Below are 21,982 nucleotides of genomic sequence, written 5' to 3'. Positions count from 1 at the left end.
CAGGGGACAGATCAAACCACGCCAGAACTGGACTTCAGGATTCAAATATGTTTTCCACTTTCGCTTGATTTTAGCTCCGAATACAAACATCGGTGTCTCATCCAACAAAAAGTGGTAATTTCAGAGGAAGCTAGGCAGACTTGAACACCTCCTGCCGTGTGAGTGAAAGAAATCTTTTGAGAGTCCAGTATGGGGTGAACAAGTGTGCCAGGCCCAATTTCCAAGTGAAAAGGCCCTTTATGTACCTTAGCCCCTCCCTCACCTGCCAGTGGGCACAACTCTGCCGTCTTCCGTCATGGGCTGGCACGCAGAGCGTAAAACTAAATAAACTGGCTCTCCAGAACAGCACTCTTTTGCAGATTCTACATCAGGACCCTTGTGGCTGTCAGACTAAAGTTCAGGAGCAGAAATGGGACCAGGGCTGCCAGGATGCAGCTGCCTGGTGGTAGTCACCCTCCTCCACCATGATGAAACACATAGCCGTGTATTCAGAGTGGTTATACAAAGGAACTAGCATACAGCCAGGCTAATATGTAATGTAGCCTATACAATAATAAGATTGGTAGCATGCGAGGTTTTACTATCTCAGGAATCATTGCTTATAAATTAAAAGAACCACTCAATTTTTGGTGAGAGATTAGGTAGGATACTCCCATTAATAGTTTTCTGCGTGTAAAATGCAGCCTGCTCATGGCTACAAAGCACAGAGACATGGAGACACGATAAAAAACATAAAGTGTGGATTAACACGCAAGCAGAATATTATCATATTGGCACTGGCACGTAAAAGAAGACGTGTTTTACTATATCTCTGGACATTTCTTTTAAAAGAAAAGTATTTATCTAGTTGCCAAGGAAAATATGTACAAGTACTCAAAATCATGTCAGGATTAACTATAGGCCTATACGTTAATCCCGCATTTGACCCATTAGGCGGCAGTCCGGTCTCATTAATAAATGAATTGCTCCACAATTTGGGTTTGGGAGTCGGCATGGCCCAGAGTGAAGGTGCACTTGAGCTTCGGTTTAGATAAGCCATAGACACAATGCCTACATTATTTTGATGGTTTTCCACAGTTAACAATCAGTTGTATTCAATCCAGATGTTTTTTTGGCTCTAGTGGATTTGGAGGGGTTTTTTAACGGGGCAGATTAGCTGGAACTATATTTGAAATGACTGATCACTGAATAGATCTATATAAAGTCAAAGAAGCAAGACATAAGTAGGTGCAGCTCATTCCTATTTGTTTTTTAAACAATGGATTCTTACCGATACTGTTAGTGAAAATGGTAAACTGAATTGGTAGTTAGCGATATCGTTAGTGAAACTATTTCAGAGCTTCCAAACTGCGGCCAGTGTCGACATTGCTGCTAATATTCTGATTCTGCATAATTCTGTAATAAGTTTCACGATCTTTCTGTGCTTCGCCGTCTATAACCAACTCAGTGTTCAGTTTCTGCACCAAAAAACACCAAACTGCTGCGAAAGCTCCTTCCGACTGAATAGCGAGCAAATTTACTGGATTACAAGAAAATCCAACGACGCCACCGTGTGGTTGAAAGGTGAAACAACGTGACTACTGTTTTAGGTTCAGAAATCAGTGTACTCCAACTATAACTTAAAATTTACGTTAAAAAAATCACATTGCAGTTTAAACTTTGTACAATGGAAACAGAAACTGAAAATAACGAGAGAAAATTAGTATGGGTAAACATCTAATGTGGAACACCACAATTATTATTATTATAGTGAAATAAGTGCTATAAATCTTGATTGTTTTTAGGTTTTTATTTTCTCACAAACCAACCTTTTTTTTAAAAAAAGAAAGGAAAAAAGAGAAATGTACCTATGGATTGCATATCATGCTGGCAGTCGTGACTACATGCAAAACCCCCAAATACAACAGTGAAGACTAAAAGAAAAAAATCAATTTGTTACAACTGGTTTTAAAATGTGTATATAAAAGGATATCATTTCAACAACATGTAGTTTGTACATGGGGAAGTTGGATCATAGTCAGAGGCAGGAGGAGAGGAGAGGAGAGGAGGAAGGGTGTGGTCCAGAGAAAGGTTTAATGCACAATATCAAACACTGGGAAAACTCACCATCACACTCACATACAGATGACACACCCTTTACCAAACCACCCAACCATGTTAGCATTCACACACACTATATTGCATGTAGAAAACCCAACACATAAGAAGCCCTTTCAGCAACATCACATTATCAAATTGGAAAACTATACAAGATACTAGTAAAACAGAACCAATACAATTAAAACTACAAACAGATGTATCATACAAACTACAGAGATAATCATATACAGGATGTGTAGATTATGGCTTTATTACGTTTCAAACTCTACACAAGATGGCATGATCTTCAATAAACAAAAAGGAAAATGACCTAAATTTAAACTTGGGCCAGGTGACAAACTTGGCCTAAAATTAATATTTTCATCTAGGACCACACGAAGCCCAGAGGCAGATTTCTCCAGGCCTGTAACTACACAAGGCAGAGAAGACAGTACTGATTTATGTCCATAACCTTAAGAGAAAACCTACCCTTGTCTTAATCAAATAGACTCTGATGGGCCGTGCTCCAAGTCCACTGGAGAAATGACTGGACTGTTTGCAGTGTCTGTACTGAGACTGGGTTACTGCTGGGGTCATCAGGGCAGAGTTCCCCGAGAGCTTCACAGTGTGACGTTAATGGTACACTGAGTGCGTAAAGAGCCTGCGCTTGCCATATTCCATAGAAACCGTGGCCTGAGTGGAACACGCCACATCCAACCAACCAGTGTGGAAAAACACAGGCTAGCCTTGCTAACTGACTAGCTTGATTTGATTTTTTTTGTTTTTTTTATTTTATTTTTAGAAATAAGTCTATGGAATGACTTCTCAGTTAGCTGGAGAAAAAGGTCACCCAGTCATCCTGCGGTACTCTTCATTAAATCACGTCACCGTTGGATGACAAGAACATGCATGCTGCCAGCTATTCTGGTGGGTGCAGAGTGTGGGAAAAAGTATTTTTGGACGGTACTTGAGTCAATGCTAAAAGATTCAAGTTTTTAGGGGACGTGTAGTTCGAGCAATGGGCCATGGTGGCCAGAACATGTGGCTCTGCATGAAAAAGGGCCGTGAGCAGGAAGAACCGGACACGCCCCCCCCTGGTGCTGATAGCGGTGCTGACGGTTGGGATGCCTCTCCATCAGATGGTCTGGAGCAGTGTGGTTATTGCGCTGGTGGTGGTTGGGAGAGGTGGGGCCTGGGAGGGGCTGAGAGGGGGTGGGGGGTGTGAACTCCAGAGCCTCAGTCGGCGGTGACCTGCGCGGTGACCTGGCCGTCAGCCGTCTGGCTGGTGGACTGGATGAACATGGGCTGGGTCAGCTCCTGGCCCGCCGGCATTGTCACCTGCTGGATCTGGTAGAGCTGCTGCAGACAGGCAGGTGAGAAGGAAACGGCACCGGGAGGGAAACCACAGACAACGGATCAGGCACAATGTCCTTCACAACGGTCCAAACACAACAGGGCTATGGGAAGAGACTGACTGAGCGGTGGTGGTGATGGTGGTGCTGGTGTAGTGGTGCTCCCAGTCTTACCTGACCATCGGTGAACTGGTTAAACTGCTGCTGCCCTTGCTGTACGTCTGTCTGCGATATCTGCCAACGCACGGACACGGAAAAAAAGGGCATTAACGTTCTGATTTGGGTTCAAGGAACCTAAATGTAAAAAGAATTTGCAATTAACACCTAAATATTTGTACCTGTTGAGTGTTTGTTGCAAGTGTCTGTATTTGTCCTTGAACGACCTGTGTTCCCGAGACTGGCTGAGCCAGCCGAATGTATTGCAGCTGGCCTGTGTTTAGCTGCACCTGCAAGGACATCACCACAAGGGGGCGACATTAAGGACACAATTACCTTCAACTAACCTCTGCTTCCCATTAGCTTCTAAGCTAATCTACATCACCACTCTGAACTGACAAAAAAAGCAATAGCTGACGGCTCGAGACGGTGTAGCAGGGTGATCAGGTTAAAATTACAACGTAAAGATCTTTTCCACTGCGTCAGGCAGGGCTTACTGGGATCTGCTGAATCTCTCCGGTGTTGGTGATGATCTGCTGCATGACCTGCATGGTCTGGCCGGCCGGCTGTGCTGCCTGGGCTTGGGCCTGGCCCTGCGCGGCCGCCTGGACAATCTGCACCTGCTGGCCTTCGCCCACCTGCATGGTCACCGGTGCGCTCTGAGGCAGACAGACACGGAAAAAAGACAGACGTGAGAGAGGGAGTCTCGAGTGGAGCGTGATAGAAAAGGCGCGCGGGACGCCAACGGGCCTGCCTGGCTCTTTGCTTTCAGCGTGACTGCAATGCTAACGCTAACAGCATCCCTTCCATATTCGCAAACAAAAACACCAGACACCAGCATGGGGGAGGGGGAGGAGTCTGATCACCAGACACCAGCATGGGGGAGGGGGCGGAGTCTGATCACCAGACACCAGCATGGGGGAGGGGGCGGAGTCTGATCACCAGACACCAGCATGGGGGAGGGGGAGGAGTCTGATCACCAGACACCAGCATGGGGGAGGGGGCGGAGTCTGATCACCAGACACCAGCATGGGGGAGGGGGAGGAGTCTGATCACCAGACACCAGCATGGGGGAGGGGGCGGAGTCTGAACACCAGACACCAGCATGGGGGAGGGGGCGGAGTCTGATCAGCGTCTCCCCAGTGGGCACAGAAACCTGGGCAGGAAATCGGCCAACTGTGAAAGTTGATCAGCCACCTCTTGAAGATGAGACACCCGATAAGTGCCAATATCTTGAGCAGTCTGGCTTTATTTGCCACAGTGACCTGGTGTAGCATCGAGTGGAGAGGAGATGGAGCAGATACACGGCGCTAGCGGCCCGTGGAGACTAACTGCTCTTCTCACGTCTGCGTCCAACACCGGTCTCACGTTTCTGATTGGACTTCTAAGGGAATGACGCAGCGTTAGCGCGAGCTATATGAATGAGGAGGCTTGGTGCCTGGGAGCACACAGGGTGTACGGAGTGGTACAGTGTGATGAACAGGGGCCGAGGGCTCACAGTACGTGGCCCCGGGGCAAGAGCAGGCGTGATACTGGGCAGGTGTAGGTGCTGTTTGGGTCTCAAATGTTTACCGTGATGGGGGTAGCCTGGGACTGAGCTACCTGCACCTGCTGTAGCTGCTGCATAGCAGTCCCCTGCAACACCTGAGGATGAACACATGGAGGGAGAGAGAGAGAGAGAGAGAGAGAGAGAGAGAGAGAGAGAGAGAGACAGACAGACAGACAGACAGAGAGAGAGGGAGAGAGAGAGAGCTTTACAAAGCAACAAGCACATGCAAGGCAGAGTGTGAAAGCTTACAAAAACAAACAAACAAACAAACAAACATTAAAGAAAACTAAAACAATGGAAGCGTGCGAGATTTTTTTGCGAGAACGTCACAAGCGCCGTCAGCCGGAAGCCAATGAATGGCGGGAACGTGGTGCTGCGAAGACAGTGGCAGGTCTGGCGGACGTGGAGCGGGTCTGGCGTCACAGCCACAATCCACGCGGTAAAGAAGCACTCACACAGGAGACGGTAGAGCAACCACACCCCCCCCCCCCCCCCCCCCCCCCCATAGACATGTGACAGGGTCACGTGACCAACGCTGAAAGGCCCTGTGATGAGCACGTCGGATACTTCTAAACTGAACTCGCCGCAAAATAATGTTTTTCATTCCTACATAATCTGGAGGAGACACGTCCAGTTTCTCCTCACATAGGGTGAAGTGAACCTGATCTACACGAGTTCAGCAAACGTGAGTTCTGCAGTGACATTTGGACTCAGTCCAGAGCCCCTATGGAACAGAGTAGAGGTAGTGTGATTGGTTACTTGCACAAACTGCAAAATGAAGACGGCAACATCTTTACGGTTATTTGATCTGCTGTGACTACATGAATGACACGAGCATGCAGAGTTTACACAGGTGACAGCTGCCTAGAAATCACAGATAATGCAGAGCCATCTTGCTGAGTCAAATATTTTCGAGTCTAGGAAAATATGGAGAACAAATATGACTCCATATTTGCAAAATAAGAAACTGAGATTTTAGCAGTTATATTTCTGGATTCTACACCACGACAACAGCAGATCAGACTACACTCCAACAGAACCAATAAGATTGTCCTGGATTCTGCAGTCTAACTGCATAAGATACAAGCATCTTTACAGAGCACTTGGGTTCAAGTGATCCTCCTAAAACAGTAAACATGGATCTGTTTGAGCAGAGATCCCATACAGGGATCAGGGATACAAAACTCTGTATTGTGTCATTTTTCTCTGTTTTAGTCGCAAGTCACAGCACGAGGAGCAAGGTCCACTTCTCCACTGTCGCATCTGGCGGTTCTGTTTCTGCAGAAGCCCGGCTACATCATCTCCATCTGACTGCACCGGCCTGACCCAAGTGCTGTAGAAGGTGACTGCAGCAGCACTGGGCCCAACTCTGACACGTCAGCGAATCGCAGACCTGCTGAAGCAGCACTGATCCTTCGAGAGAGAATGAGGTCCAGCAGAGAGAGAGAGGGTGAGAAAGTCCAGCAGAGGGAGGAAGGGAGAGAGGGAGAGTCCAGCAGAGGGAGGGAGGGAGGGAGGGAGAGTCCAGCAGAGGGAGGGAGGGAGGGAGAGTCCAGCAGAGGGAGGGAGGGAGGGAGAGTCCAGCAGAGGGAGGGAGGGAGGGAGGGAGAGTCCAGCAGAGGGAGGAAGGGAGAGAGGGAGAGTCCAGCAGAGGGAGGGAGGGAGGGAGAGTCCAGCAGAGGGAGGGAGGGAGAGAGGGAGAGTCCAGCAGAGGGAGGGAGGGAGAGAGGGAGAGTCCAGCAGAGGGAGGGAGGGAGGGAGAGTCCAGCAGAGGGAGGGAGGGAGGGAGGGAGAGTCCAGCAGAGGGAGGAAGGGAGAGAGGGAGAGTCCAGCAGAGGGAGGGAGGGAGGGAGGGAGAGTCCAGCAGAGGGAGGGAGGGAGGGAGGGAGAGAGAGTCCAGCAGAGGGAGGAAGGGAGGGAGGGAGAGTCCAGCAGAGGGAGGGAGGGAGGGAGGGAGAGAGAGTCCAGCAGAGGGAGGAAGGGAGGGAGGGAGAGTCCAGCAGAGGGAGGGAGGGAGGGAGGGAGAGTCCAGCAGAGGGAGGGAGGGAGAGTCCAGCAGAGGGAGGGAGGGAGGGAGGGAGAGAGAGTCCAGCAGAGGGAGGGAGGGAGGGAGGGAGAGAGAGTCCAGCAGAGGGAGGGAGGGAGGGAGGGAGAGTCCAGCAGAGGGAGGGAGGGAGAGACACAGACAGAGAGAAGAGAGACAGAGAGAAGAGAGAGAGAGAGTGAGAAAGCGAGTGAGAGAGGGATGAGACAGAAAGAGGGAGACAGGGAGGACAGTGGTAGAGAAGCAGAGAATTAGAGAAAGAGCCCTCACAGAAGAACAAGGGAGAACTGTAAGAGGGGAGGACCTGAAGAACCAGGAGCTGATGAAGATAAGCTGCAGCCGAGCAGAGCTGAATGAGGTTAATGACAACATGTGAAAGGGAAGAGGGGACAGAAGGATGTGGAAGGGGCCCGTGGATGTGTCAGAGAGGCTGAGTGCCTCCACACAAAGAACGGACCTTGGGAGCAACCGGAGCAGGGCACTGTGTCACTGAGAACGGGGGAGTGTGTGTGTGTGTGTGTGTGTGTGTGTGTGAGAGAGAGAGAGAGAGAGAGGGGCAGTCAGGTGTCCTGCCAAAGAGAAAGTGAATAAGAGCGGAGATGAGAGAAAGAGAGAGGGAGAGAGGGAACGCTGGGTGCCGAGTTCACACTCAGAGGCTGGACTGATATTACACTGGGGAGAATGAGAGGGGGACTGGGTTCTGCACTGTGCACCTGATAGGAACGTGTGAATGACACCTCTGGGCCTCCACTGTTAATGTGCAGATCAAATGATGGAGTGGGATCAAAGTCAGCTGAGCTGGGGGTTTGTGTTGTGGCATGTACGCACACACACGTTCATTCCTGTATGTACAGTTTCTAATGCTCCAGGATCAGACTGAGATGTTGTATAGACAAAGGAGATTACAAGGACAAACCACGGACCAGCACCACGCTTGACGGCTTGTCGTGACAAACCACGGACCAGCACCACGCTTGACGGCTTGTCGTGACAGGAGTTCTCCTGTCCGCAGCTGACAAACGTTCAAGAACACAAGCGCAAACTTAAACTCAACCATGAACGCAGTTTCTGTGAAGGCAGAGCCTGTTCTAGCGGAGTGTACATAGAGGACCGTGTGTGTGTGTGTGTATTACCTGGCCCTGCTGGGGCTGGGCGATGATGATCTGGCCGGGTTGCAGGGTTGTGGTGGTGGGGGCGGCCACCTGTTGCCCCTGCTGTTGCCCCTGTACCTGCACAGTCCCGGGCTGCTGTGCCAGAGTGAAGTAGTACTGCACCGGTTCTGCTGGGGCAACAGACTGACGCACCTCCTCCTGCAGGGGCACACGCACAGGTACAGGCACGCGCACAGGCACACGCACAGGCACACGCACAGGCACACGCACAGGCACACACAGGCACGCGCACAGGCACACACAGGCACGCGCACAGGCACACACAGGCACGCGCGCACGCACACACACAGGCAGGCGCACGCACGCACAGGCACACGCACGCGCAGGCGCACGCGCAGGCACACACGCAGGCACACACGCAGGCACACACGCAGGCACACACACAGGCACACACAGGCGCACACAGGCGCACACAGGCGCACACAGGCGCACACAGGCGCACACAGGCGCACACGCACACGCAGGATTAAGCCTATCACTTGGTTACATCTCCATAAATTATTTTAATGCCGCAACACTAGAAGCAGACTGAAATAAATAACTTATTGAAACGGCGAGGCAGAGTAATGTGAGCAGTGGGGCCGTGTTCACACCGGGGCATTTAGTCTGTGCACTGAGCAAGCCTGCACTCACACTGCTGCACACCTACTCACTATTCACCAGTGACACATCACCTGGCGAGGTGTTACAAAAACAACAGACACAATACAAGCAAGGATACGTAATGAATCTATAGTACAGACAGTAACAGGAAAAGAAACAACTTTTTAAAATGACAATGACGGGCGCTTTTCCCCCCCAAGAGAAGCTGAAGGTTCATTTGTGATGAAGAGCGTAAACACCCCTCTCCCAGCTCTACGATGTCACAGCTGAGAGTGTAGGATGTTTACACACCTGCTCACACACACGGGCGCTCGCAAACACCACGGCGGCGCTGGGCCGCCCGATAACAAATCTGGCCGTGCTAATCACAGAAGCCACAGGACGCCGTCTCCTGTGGATACGGCTTTACGCGGGACACTGCAGTCGAGCGGGGGCGGGGCGGGGCACGAGCGCGGCGTCCGACAGGCCGGGATCGGACGAAACCACGTTCAGTCGCAGCTCCACGGCGAAGCCTGGCGTTCAGCGGAAGCCGGATGCTGCAAACATCCGACTGAAAGCCTCCTAACACCGACCCTAAGCTTCCAGTCAAGGATGTTTACAGCACCACCGTGGCCCCCCAGGGCCGCGTAGGGTCGCAGACGCTCGTGGACGACGTTCACCCACGTAGACGACGCGTGAGAGACCTGGGACTGGGTCGCCCTTCTGGAACAACGCTAACCAACACCTGTCTGAGGGAGAGGATCCTGGTTCCCACCTGTCGTTTGGGTGGCTTGAGGTCATCTCTTGGGACAATGTCGATCAGGAAGTCAAACTGGTCAAACTTGGTGATGGCCATGGCTATGTCGTTCCTCTGAATGGCAAAGGGAATGAAAAAAAGAGACATTTTCAAGCACTGTAGTGTAAAGGTCTAACTGAAAGGACTTTAGATCCGATCGCATCTTATATAAATGCATAAACAAACAAACTTGCGGCACATTCAATCGAAAGCTATATTTGGTAGGACAGAACAAGATGTAATGCATTGCACACAAGCAGCAGACCAGTCCCTGGCCACCCCCGCACCATGTCTGCGTGGTACTGTCCACAGGATATTGGCTGCCAAGACCCCCCATTGTCGCCCCTAACATCAGCTGCTATTTTTAGCCACGTGATTAATATTTGGCGGCTATGGGTCATGTCCGCACAGTTGTTCTATTGATGAGCGTTGTCGTGACGACCCTGATGGACGCAATGCCTCCACAAAGACTGGTGCCGCACAAGGGCTTAACAAGGGCCCGACCAACGCACACCACAACATAAGAGAACTTACAGATTCCAGTGGCAATCAATCTCACGTTATACGAGCTCTCAACATTTAAAATTCTAACTGATGGAAAAAGCTATTAAATTAAATGACTAAATCAGTAGATTTCACTTCAACCCCCAAGAATCCACTTACCAATATAATTCATGTTTGTAAAATAATAATATAGTCAAGAAAATAATGTCTTTGTTAAATTGTGTTCAAAGGTTTTTTAATTGAACAATTACACTTGGGCTTGGGGAGGAGTGTTGTCTACTAACGCCCTAGGACAGAACTGAGGGTCCCTGAGACACACTGGTGTCCGCTAACGCTCCAGGACACAATGTATAATGGTATTCTAGAAAATGGGTCAGAAGAGATGCGTTTTTAGAGTCGGCGGAAAGTGCTAAAATGAGACAGGCCCTGGAGCAGAGAGGTACCCCCACCCACCTGCTGGGAGGGAGGAAGGGAAAGAAAGAAAGAAAGAAAGAAAGAAAGAAAGAAAGAAAGAAATGAAAGAGAAAAAATGAATACCGCCAAAACCAAACCAAACAAGCTCAGTCATGGCTTGTGGCTGGGGCAGCGCTGTGATGAATATACATGTAGTTACACGTGAAGACACAAAAGGGGTTTGGTGCAACAGGTCTGATTGGTTATTACATAAAGTAGAGCAGTAAGACAAATCTTTAAAATGACCACAAAACTATACAGGGAACTTGGGTGTTTGAGTAGCTTTAACCACAAACAAGTGTCCAAGGATACATGGCATAAGGGTTTCAGTAGCAGGGTCAGAGGTGAGAGGGCATAACAGTGTCAGTAGCAGGGTCAGAGGTGAGAGGGTAGAACGGTCAGTGACCAACCTGCAGCGTGCGTCGTTTGTTGTCCTCCGTGTGGATCCAGGCTCGGAGAGTGAGCTCCGTGATGAAGATCTGAGCTGCTTTGGCGAACAGTACAGGGGCCTCAGCGCTTATCATCTACAAAGGGTTGGCATGGAGAGGCTTAATGCAGGACAAGCTCACGCCGGCCCACACAAGCCTTCAATCCCTGTTCATCTGACCCCTCCACTGTACACACACACGGCCCCCAGGGGTCGAGCCTCAGCACGCTCTAAGGGCCCGTGTCGCCCACACTGAGCTTTTAATTGGCTTGGATTTTGGTTCCATTTTAACTCTCTTCCCACTCTAAGCTGAGAATTATTTTAGGAGTGTAGACACCACTATGATCTGCTGCCTGCTTCCCCCACACGCACGCGCGCACACACACACACACACACACACACAAACACACACGCAACCAACAGCACCCACCAACACCACCGTGCAACAAGATACAGAAAGCTAATCAGAAGAGACTAAGGCTGTCCGAGTTCTGATCACGCGTAACGCAGCCCGATCCAAACGGAGCAAGGTAACAGTGACAGATGCTCTTCCCCCGCAGGTCCTGCCCACATGGCAGGTGGGGAGCGGGTGTGAGCGGGTGGGCGGGGCGGAGGGGAGTCGTCCGCGTGATTCGTCACCGCTCCCGTCAGTCATACCTTCACGTCCTCGTCCAGCTTCATGATTTTCTTGATGCGGGCGAGCGGCAGCTCCTGCACACGGAAGTCCTTCTGAAACAGAGCGGGAGCGTGTCCCAGCCGGACGGTCCACATTTAAGCCTCCTTGATAAATATCAGAGTAAACATCCCTAAATAGGTGCTCGTGAATATTGGATCAGCGCTGCAGAGCGGAGCTGCGGCACCGTACGTTCAGAGTGCCACGCGAGCTTGGGTCCTCTCATGGTTCTTTTCAATGGTACACTGGTGTTGTGTGTGTGTGTGTGTGTGTGTGTGTGTGTGCGTGTGTGTGTGTGTGTGTGTGCGCGAGTGTGTGTGTGCGAGTGTGTGTGTGCGCGAGTGTGTGTGTGCGCGAGTGTGTGTGTGTGTGCGTGCGTGTGTGTGCGTGCGTGTGTGCGAGAGGTCACGTGTCTTACCACTGTGAGGTTTCTGATCTCCTCCATCACCCTGGGCCAAAACGACTGCAGACTCTGCTGAGCGTCGCTCCCTCCTGCTCCGAACGAGTCCGCCGACATCTTCAGATCTGCTGCGAAAACAAAGGAGAAAGAAAAAATCTGAAATGGCAACACGCGTGGAAAGCAGCCTACAGAGACCTTCTAAGGTCAGACTGTCAAAACTAAGGTCAAAACCAGCCACTGACTATGGATTATTCATTTTTGTCTAAATGTACATATGGATTAAGCACAACGGCCATAATCTCTCATCATGTGCGATCCACATTCATCACACTTTGAAGTGAAATGCTGCTGCATCGGGAGGGGACTTTCGGTTTGATTTCCGCTCTGCTGAAACTGTACTTCAGCACAGCAGCAGTGCTGACACACTGAGGAAGAGGAGGAAGAGGAGGAAGAGACAGGCGGAGGGCTGCGTGAGTGAGAAGGGCGTTCACACAGCAGCAGGCCACACCACTCCACACGTCCCATTTGTGAGTGACCTGGAGCTAAGATGCCATATCAGAGTCCCTGGAGTCCAGGACGTTTTATTCCAGGGCTATGAGCAAATGCAGCGCGCACACACACACACACACCAAGACAAGTGGGCCTGAGCAGTCACACACACACACACACACACACACACACACACACACACAAACACCAAAACAAGTGGGCCTGAGCAGTCGGGTGCCCCAAGCGTGAAGCAGGCAGGTTACTATGGCACGAGAGGAATTCTGCTGAGAAGTCCAGCCTGCCTGAGCTTGCGCTCCTGAGCTTGCGCTCCTGGGTTTGGGCTCCTGGGTTTGGGCTCCTGGGTTTGGGCTCCTGGGGAATACGGTGGTACTTGCTCTTTTTCTTTCTGGCTCTCTGGAAGGATAGAGAAGGCCAGAAATAGCTGGCTGGGGTGTTGCTGGAGCGGCTACAGGAGAGTAAAGGCAACTAGGCCTTGGGCAGTTCAGTAATAATCCAATAAGACCACGGGGCGTCCAGGGCTTAGAGGGGGGAGGGGCAGACGCCTCAGACTGCTGCATGGCCTTAGTATGTGGGTCAAACGCCAGAACGGCCGGAGTGGAGCAGCACTGATGGAGAAAGTGACTGCACATCTGTGCGCAGACGAATTCAAACACACACACACACACACACACACACACACACACACACACACACACACACACGAAGTAGTGAAAAATGTACTGGGCGCGTAAGATAAGAGGTTGATGGTTCAGACTCCTGTAACTCAATTGATGGTGCCCATAGAGCAAAGTGCTAGCGACACATGGCACCTTTTGATGGCAGCTGACAGGGTTCGATGCCCAGGGAGCATACATATAGCCAAATATACCACTAAACATACGCAAGGTCACTCTGGCTACGAGTGTCTGACAAACCGCCGAAAATGTAGATGTACACTTGCACAGACGCATGCAGACACACAGCACACACGAGCAGTTAAGGGAAAACACTTTTTCTACAAACAATTGCACTGCTCTCCCAGAGTCATCCATCCAATCAAAAACAAGAGTCAAGATCAATAACATTAGGGCAAAAAAAAAAAAACCAAGAATCAATGCCCCGTGTATATTAGCTGGGGCTCAGTTGGAGCCAGTGAGCTCCAGTGTCATTTCCAGGTTGTAACTGCGCTAAAAGGTGAGCTTTAATGAGCAGAACGGCTGTAAACGGTCAACCGTCAGGGCCGAGGAGGAAACGTTGACCTTTAGTAAGGACATCTCTCTGGTCAATTACGGCCTGCTTCGTTTTCTGTGCTCACTTCTTTATCTTGCTGTTGGGTATTTTTGGGTGAAAAGCTTTGGAGCTTTAAAAAGCAGCATCAGGCGTTGATCTTGTGACAGCTCCTGCAGAAACACCGTGAACGCGGATGGGAGATTTTCAGTGTCGGAGATAAGAAATAATAATTAGATGATTCACTTAACACCATTAAGGAAAACTAGCTTACTAATTACCAAGAAGCGGTAGCACAATTAGCCTCAAAAGCCCCAGGAAATAGAGAAGCAAATTAAAAGAACAGGTCTTTCACTGAAAGAAATCCATCATCAGGGAAGTACATCATCAAAGCTGCCTTCACTGCTAGCCTCACTGACCTTTCCACAGCCATGAAACGTGACGCCACAAAGAAGAGCCAAGACCTCTAGCCTAGCAGTCCTGGTGAACTCTGGGTCACTCATAACAACCCACAATTTCATATCACCTTAACGAAGTCATCGAAAACAGCTGTAGATGGATCACGTCTAAAGAGATATCAGGTCACAGCTGTATTGAACCCTGAACTTCAGATTACCCTCTCTTTTCCATATGTAAATAGCAGGCCGAACTTCGTACGGGTGTTGGGTTTTTTTTTCTGCCCGCAATCGTTGTCTGTTCCTGCCCTTCAGAGACTCGGGCAGCATGGCCGGTGTTGGGTTTCTCCTGGCCCGTGTGGGCGGTGACCGCGGCTGCTCCGCCTCTCGGAAAGTCGATGGTGCTGAATCAGCACAGGGGTGGATGGGTTTGGGCAGCGGGAGGCGGGTGGAGTCCCGGACGCAGCACCCAGGTGAAGTCGCACTCCACCACTCCCAGCAGGCCACTGGGGAGGGGGGGGTTTGGGCCCACTTCATTAATGGCAGCACGGCGCCGCCGGGGACGTGAAGGACGCATCTGACGTCTGATGAAAGAGGAGGAGGCTTCTCGAGAAGCTCCAGAGACATGGGTGCACTGCTGTGACTCAAACACAGTGAACCAGCCCTGCTCAGCGGAGACCTAGATCACAGCTCCCTGCTCCAACACGACGGACCACAAACTCACAAATAAAGACACATAACAGAGGGCCAGCCTTTCATTTGAAATGACAGAGTACTGAGCACAATGTCAGAGATGCATGGTGGATTTGGCGACTCTATAGGCATCCGAATGCTACTTCAGAAGTTCAGCTCCAACTCCAAGCATTCATCTATCTGCTGGAATTGTCTTAACCGTAATCCTTAAATTTAACCATTCTGAGGACATGGAATTATGACCTCTAGCCCTGGACTATGCAGTAATGAACATTATTGAAAATCAAACTGTCTAAAGCTTTTTCCATGTTCGCCACATGCCTCAAAACATCAATGAACAAGCTCATCGTTCTACTGTAGAACATGCTCAAAATGTCTGCTGTAGAATTTGCTCAAATGTCTACTGTATAGACCCAGGATGCTCTATGCACATGAAGGTCACACCTATGGTATGAACATCCACCAATCCATCTTCTAGTCTCAGATTTTAAAGTCAGACTTGTCAAATGTATAGCACAGCTAGGCTATATAATGGGTTAGGAAACAATCATGGAAATCAATAATCTCAATTCAAGTGCAAATGAAGTATAGAATCACTTACAGCCCGACGGCACAAGACGGTCTGTGAAATGTTGCACATAGACTCCCTAGACTTCAATTTAACACTCAAACTAATTAGACGTGAAAACAAGCGGTTACTAATAAATAAATAGAAATGATTTTTAAAAGCCGAGGTGGGGAGGGGATCTAGCAGTGCTCACATCTTTATATCCTGTGTCATCATCCACCCTCAACTCCCCTCTTTACTCTGTACAGGAAAATAGAACAGTGATGAGAGCTGATATGAAGGAGTAATTCAACCTTATCTGGCATCCATGCTGAAGGGGGGCTTGCACTCAAGAAAAGGGGAGGACAATTTGGGACAAAGGGACTGTGTGTATGTTGTTTTTTTTTTTAAGGATGTTTCATTATGGGATTTATCAAATATATATACATATATACTGAAATGTACTTTACAAAAGGGATGTCTGTTCTCTAAATATGGCATGGTGCTGCGAGCATCTCAAGCATTCCAAAATGCCCTTGACCACGCAAACTGCAAGATCTGAGAATTTAATGCATCCCAAAATAAACCAGGCTTGAATTTCATGTTACCAATCCAACTAGATAGCCTTTCTTATTACCAAGAAATCTGTGTACAGTTCGATTTTGGGAAAGAAATTCCCATCTGATAAAAGGTCATCTCAAGGGTATCAAGCACGTTTGTCTGGCTGCATTTAGGACTCATTAACCACTGTGGCATTCTCACCCAGAGGACAGTGGGCACCGCACTCTTGCTGTTGCTTTTGCTGGTTAATCATCGACTCTGACAAAACAAAACATGGAGCAGCATGCACTAATGAATTACAAATTAACCAACAAACAGCCTTCTGCTTCTTCTCATAGTAAGAATTGCGTTGTCTGAAAACACAGAAAACAACGCTGCTATGACCCCTGGCTCCAGTGAGCCACGCCGGTGTACCTGCGGCTCAATCGTACTAAACATGCCCCAGGTTCAGCCTCTCACCAACTCCAGGAAGCAGTTACTGATCTCTCAAGGTCATTCAATAGCATAGAGTGGAAAAACACACACACACGCGCGCACACACACACTGTAGGGAAGGAGAGAGGTGGATACCGTAGGTTACTGTAGCGGATGGGAGCTGGGGGGAGGATGAAAGGGTGTGGGGGGGTCGCTGCAGCGCTGTGTGACCCCGTGGTAAACCCTCCTCCGAGTGGCCACGCGCTCCCCAGAGGGGAGGCTGCTGGTGAAAGGGCCCCTCTTGTGTGTGGGCCCGTGAGGGACGGGTCGGCCGCACGCTCTCACGCTCTCCCCGACGACAGGTCGACCGCGGGAGGCGCTCTCACGTTCCCGTGACCTTCATCCTGCGCTAGGCCTCACTAGCGCAGCGATGGCGAGGAGCTCGCGCTGCTGCGCACCGGTGCCGGCCGCGGCCCCAAAACCCGGCCCGGTCAGCGGTGGCAACACGGGTTGGTTTGTTTCATCTTTTTTCGGTTTGTTTCCACCCTGCGTGGAAAGCGTGTGACCTCGAGTGAAAGCGGACCTGGTACTGGAGGACGGCGCGCGAAAGGTCACCTCTACGCGGCCCGGCGTCACATGCGATGGGGGTCCCGTTCCGCGTTTGTGGCTTGATGTACCTTTTTTTTTTTTTTGCAGATCCATGCTTCCATCACACCAGTAATGGCCTCCAATGATATTCAAATCGCATGCAAACAGCCAATCGCAATGGGAACTGGCAGCATGGGCTCCAGTTCAGAACTATTTTTAGTTCTCTTCCCCCCCCACTGGGGCTCCAAACTATCAGAGGCACCAATGGAAACTTTCAATTAGAAGGGGAACAGAAATTGCAGTGAACTGCGGATTTGCTTAAGGGTTATTAAGCGAGGGGAAATTACCCTGCTGGAGATACTGATGCATGAGAAGGACACGGACGAGAACCTGCCACAGCATCGCTCCCACAGAAGCACTAACGCTCCCTACAGAACGGGCTCCAAAGCTCACCACAGAGCACGCTGAGGTTGTCCCCTCTATACAACTGGCACGTTTGCCCTCTGCTCTACATCACTGTCAGGAGAGTGTAAACAGGCCTTGAAGGTCCAGGGCCTTGAAGGTGAAGTAAGACAGCAGCATGGCTAGACACGAGTCAGCTCACCACAGCGATCAACAGAGAGCGTCCCCGTTGGCGTCTCAAAACAACAAAACCCACACTCGCCTCGTGAAAGACAAACATCAAGAGCACGACCCATACAGTACAGAAGGGTTAGACATTTAAAGCAGCCACAATCCATTACCTGGACGCCGCGGCTCAACAGGACCAGGCAAAAACAAGTGTCAAAGTGCATTAGAAAAGTTTTAACTGTTTCATCAATACGTCTAACCCTGTGCACTGGTGTGAGACTAAAAAAGAAGGAGGGGTCAAAATAGACAGGAAGTCCTTTAAAATGAAGGGAGAGTGTAGAGGACAAAAAGAGGAGGGAAGAGTTGTGGAGGACATGGTGTAGAAATGGGATGCTTCCTAAGTGCGAGCGCACACACACAAGAGAGCAACAGAAGAAGAAGCCAACAAAAAAAAGAAAAAAAAAAAAAGAGAGAGAGAGAACATAAACACCAAAAAGAGTGATTCGTAGCACAACTGTCAAAATGCAGCCATCACACTTACCCCATGCCCTTCATAGTGCCCTGTAGACTGGGGACAAGAGACAGAGACGACTGGAGCTGAAGTCTCCTTGGGAGGTGGACAGATAAAAGTGCCTCTAGTCCACAGACTCTGTCCCAGGAGCAAACAAAGGCTGAGTTGGGCAGGCGGTCCACCACTGCACTCCAAGCCAAAGGCGAGGGGAGAGCACCCCCCCCCCCCCAACCACAACCCCTCCCCCCTCCATTGCCCCATCTCCACCAGCCGCCCCCCACTGCCCCTAAACACACAGCCCCTGTCCATTCCTTCGCGAGTCCTCTAAAGCTCCCCAAGCCGCGGAGTTTGTCTCTGCTTGGCAACCCTAGCGGTTGTCTTTCAGCTGACCCCTGCTTCAGCACGCGGAGTCGCCAGGAAAAACAGTAGAGAAAGTGAGAGAGACGGAGAGAAAGGACACACACAGAGGGAGAGAGGCAGTAGATCGCTAGGGCAAGTCCTGGACTAAAATCTCCTGCCTGCTTTCCCTTTAACACTTGAAAGTAATCAATCTAGCCTGCTACACGATACCTACAGCCCGCCTCCACTCCAAATCCCACCCATTTCTCGGCTCCTCTTCAAATCAGACAGAGTCCACTTTGGCTTCTATTGGCTCGGCTAACTGTCCACAGGCTGTGTGAGTCCACCCCCCCCCCTCCCTCATGCTCGCTCTACTCCACCCCTTTTCACAGAGAGTCAACTTCCTGTTTTAAGTTACCTTGAGCAGTAGGATAGGGGTCAGGGAAGGAAAAAAGGAAAAGAGAGAAAAGAACAGACAAAAGGAGAAAGTGAAAAATGAACACAAGGAGGGTGGAGGATGGTCTCTGCTTTCTAGCCCCAGAACTCTCTTCCCTGCAAAGCTTGTTCCCTGCTGCGGCTGGTCGGAGCTGGAATGAACAACTGGCTCCTCACTTACAACTGTCCCTTGCTTATTTACAATGTCAAACAAAATGTCTCTGCAGCCCGCCCCTCTCAGGAGCACAGTGGCTGGCTGAGTGGTGATGCAAATAATTTCAAGCCCTGTGATTGGCTGAAAGGAGCATCAAAGCAGATGCTGCATGCTGTCACCGCATGATTTAAAGTGGAATGTCATCCAGGGCAGATTTGCAGTCACATACGTGTGCAAGGACATCTGGGCACTAAATTTGCATAGAATGTGCAGTTTACCGGTTGAGTCCAAGATGTTATCATGACATTATATGCAGCGTATTCTTACATTTAGTGTCATGACAAACATTTAGCAACAGAGGTGACCTTAAAGTCATTCAGCCCATGTATGTTGACACAGTTGTCAAGGAGAAGACTAACATCTTACCAAAGGAAATATAAGACTGATAAACACAAAAAATCTCAAACATAGCACCTTATTGCTGATACAGCTGATTTATGTATAATTGTTATACGTGAGGCAGAAAATATACATTTGTCATTTAATGAAGGTTATTCCAAGCACATCATCTTATCATATGTCAAATAGGCAGGAAAGCCTGTTATTGATCTATAATGCACTAATTTCTGAAAAAAACCCCACAAAAATTATCAGGAACTGGATAAAATGTAACATTTCACAGTTTATATTTTCACTCAGTCATTCGACTAGAACTCATTTGTGCAATTTAGAGCAGTCAGAGCGCAGTGCTATATATCCTTTAAAAGGATGCCAAGAATGGAGGAATGACCTCAAGGTTATCCCCGTCATTACAGAAAATCACCACCGTTCTGAGAAACACCACAACAAGAAGAGAAATGCCCTGTCCAGACCAGTCATGGAGAACAGGGTGAGTCAGTGGATAGAGAGACAGGGCACAAACAGACGTGACATTGTGACACGATCAAAATACTGAAAAAATTATATATATATATATATACACACACAAAAACAGTGAAAGCGTGGTGTCACAGAGCTCAACAGAAGCAATACACTACTGCTTTAGACCCACAGCAAACTGGTAAATGATTACACAGCATCTGAGCACAAGAGATTATGACAACAGCAGGCCTGAGCGCCACAGCAGTTTTCAATGCGCGCCAACTGCAGTGTATCGTGTCCTCCAGTGTTTCTTCCTCATGGCTTCTTCTGCTTGATTCAGCATGCAGTGCCTATGCTGGCCTACAGAATTCAGCCCCAGCAGGCTTAAATCTTCCCATCAGCGGAAATATGGGCATTTTCATCCATGAGTATTGAATTCCATCACGCCTCCCCCCAGTCTTCAATAAAGCAAAAAGGATGAACTAACAAATTAACTGGGATATATGATGTGTGCATGTATTACTGCACCAAAAGCTTTTATAGTCATTTGACCTTCCTTTGGTTGTAAGTTTCTACACTACTTCCAAGTGTTGTGTTAGAATAATTTAAGAAGCTCCAACATCTAAAAAAAATTACCAGAGTAGTAACCAACCACTTATCCAACACTAATTCTACAATAAACAATTGCTTCAACATACATTAAAATGTTGCGACGTACACCTAAGTTTCAGTCGAAATTCACACACTAATTGCCTTAAGATGGACATCGAGAAACCTGACGTCTGGGTAATGGATTAAGTACATAATCAGCTTATTAAATCTCATTAAATACATTACTAGTGTGGGTAATAACAACACATGGAGATATCTTAACTAAAAAACTAGCTAGCTTTGACTAGCTAATTATCACTTTGGTCAAAGGAGGTAATGTTAGGTCTAAACACCACACTCCAACTAGCCAACACACACAGAGAAACCCACTTCAGTCCTTCACTTCAAGCGTGTCCTGACAAAAAACCCCAAACTGGTTAGCCCAACAAAGAGGGTAATTTATCCCAGTTTAAAGTGGTGATACCCAGTCAACATGCAGTGGTTAGCCGCCTTGGCACGGGACTTGTTTACCCGACCATAGTAGAAGGTGCCAGAGGCGAAGTTATACAACATAAACGAGGGGCCAAAATACAAAATGTGGCTGTAAACTCGGGTGGCTAATAATTTATCAGGGAACCGACAAAATACGGACGCGTCGTTGGCTAAAGAAGCGGGGGAAACTTTGGGAGACAATGCGAGCTATTTTAAGCAGGCCCCGAAATTCTCCTAACATGTTAGCCAAAGTTGAGCAGTGTCCGCGACGAGGCGGCTGCCCCTATGCAAAACTTTCCTAAAATATTTGTAAAGCGGTGTAAAGGCATACTAACCAATAAAGACTACGTTTGGATCTGTCCTTCAGACCAATCAAACCTCGGACTAGATTCCACCAATCAAGGTTTCTAAGGGACGTGATAGTTGCGAAACTAACGCCATTTGGGCTCGGCGTGGATCGGGGACCGAAAGGCACGCTACGGCATGCCGAGCCAAAATGGCGGAGTGTGTTCTTCAGTTTCCTGAACGCCTCCATTCCTTTCCACTAGCCACCAATAAGCGCCTCAGAGAGCGAGGTGGGAAATGGCGCCTATGTTCATCCTCCAAAACAATCGTCCATTGGATGAGGACGTTCATTGGCCGAGGGGTCTCGCATGACCTCCACTTAATCTACACTTTACATAGGACAACAAGCCAAAAGGATTCCACTAGAACATTTTTGCTTTTATACTCACTTTTCTTGGTGAAATCGTAGAGTACTCCTGTTCGGTGTAATTTTTAATTTAATTCAGTGTGCTACAGGAGCCAAGATGGCCGACGCTTTGACAACTTCTTTTGAAACCGGAAGAAGCGTGACGTATGTTGTGACGTTGGAGGTTATGCCTGATTTCGTTCAAAAACAGAAGTGCAGGTTACGGAGCCTTTTATG

General features: G+C 49.1%; 1 protein-coding gene across 16 annotated transcripts; it reads right to left on the bottom strand.

The window, feature by feature from the left end:
* Window positions 1-1,770: 1,770 nt before the first annotated feature.
* nfyc (nuclear transcription factor Y, gamma) lies at window positions 1,771-21,940 on the bottom strand. Of its 16 annotated transcripts, none has more exons than XM_077008850.1 (11): window positions 21,789-21,940; window positions 12,206-12,312; window positions 11,772-11,843; window positions 11,098-11,211; window positions 9,710-9,805; window positions 8,314-8,490; window positions 5,160-5,231; window positions 4,085-4,246; window positions 3,770-3,877; window positions 3,606-3,665; window positions 1,771-3,438 (listed from the first exon to the last, which is right to left on the bottom strand). In XM_077008850.1, exons 2-11 carry the CDS (start codon window positions 12,302-12,304, stop codon window positions 3,316-3,318), a joined length of 1,083 nt encoding a protein of 360 aa, XP_076864965.1. In that variant the 5' UTR covers window positions 12,305-12,312; window positions 21,789-21,940; the 3' UTR covers window positions 1,771-3,315. The 16 variants fall into 16 exon arrangements, with proteins under 16 accessions (XP_076864965.1, XP_076864973.1, XP_076864961.1 ...); XM_077008858.1 differs by having other exon boundaries at window positions 11,772-11,840; XM_077008846.1 differs by having other exon boundaries at window positions 12,206-12,315; window positions 21,789-21,938.
* Window positions 21,941-21,982: the final 42 nt, after the last annotated feature.

The sequence above is a fragment of the Brachyhypopomus gauderio genome, chromosome 6 (genome assembly GCF_052324685.1).
Source record: "Brachyhypopomus gauderio isolate BG-103 chromosome 6, BGAUD_0.2, whole genome shotgun sequence".
NCBI classification, from domain to species: Eukaryota; Metazoa; Chordata; class Actinopteri; order Gymnotiformes; family Hypopomidae; genus Brachyhypopomus; species Brachyhypopomus gauderio.
Note: the sequence above shows the minus strand (reverse complement) of the source record. Positions and strands in the feature narration are given on the sequence as shown.

What these genes read in the sequence shown, in the direction of transcription:
- nfyc (XM_077008850.1), bottom strand. Translation starts at nt 12,304, where the DNA reads ATGTCGGCGGACTCGTTCGGAGCAGGAGGGAGCGACGCTCAGCAGAGT. An exon ending in CCCAGCCCCAGCAGGGCCAG is followed by an intron (nt 5,232 to 8,313) that starts GTAATACACACA and finishes GTTCATCCTCAG; the next exon opens with GTGTTGCAGGGGACTGCTAT. An exon ending in CCCAGGCTACCCCCATCACG is followed by an intron (nt 4,247 to 5,159) that starts GTAAACATTTGA and finishes TGTCTGCCTCAG; the next exon opens with AGCGCACCGGTGACCATGCA.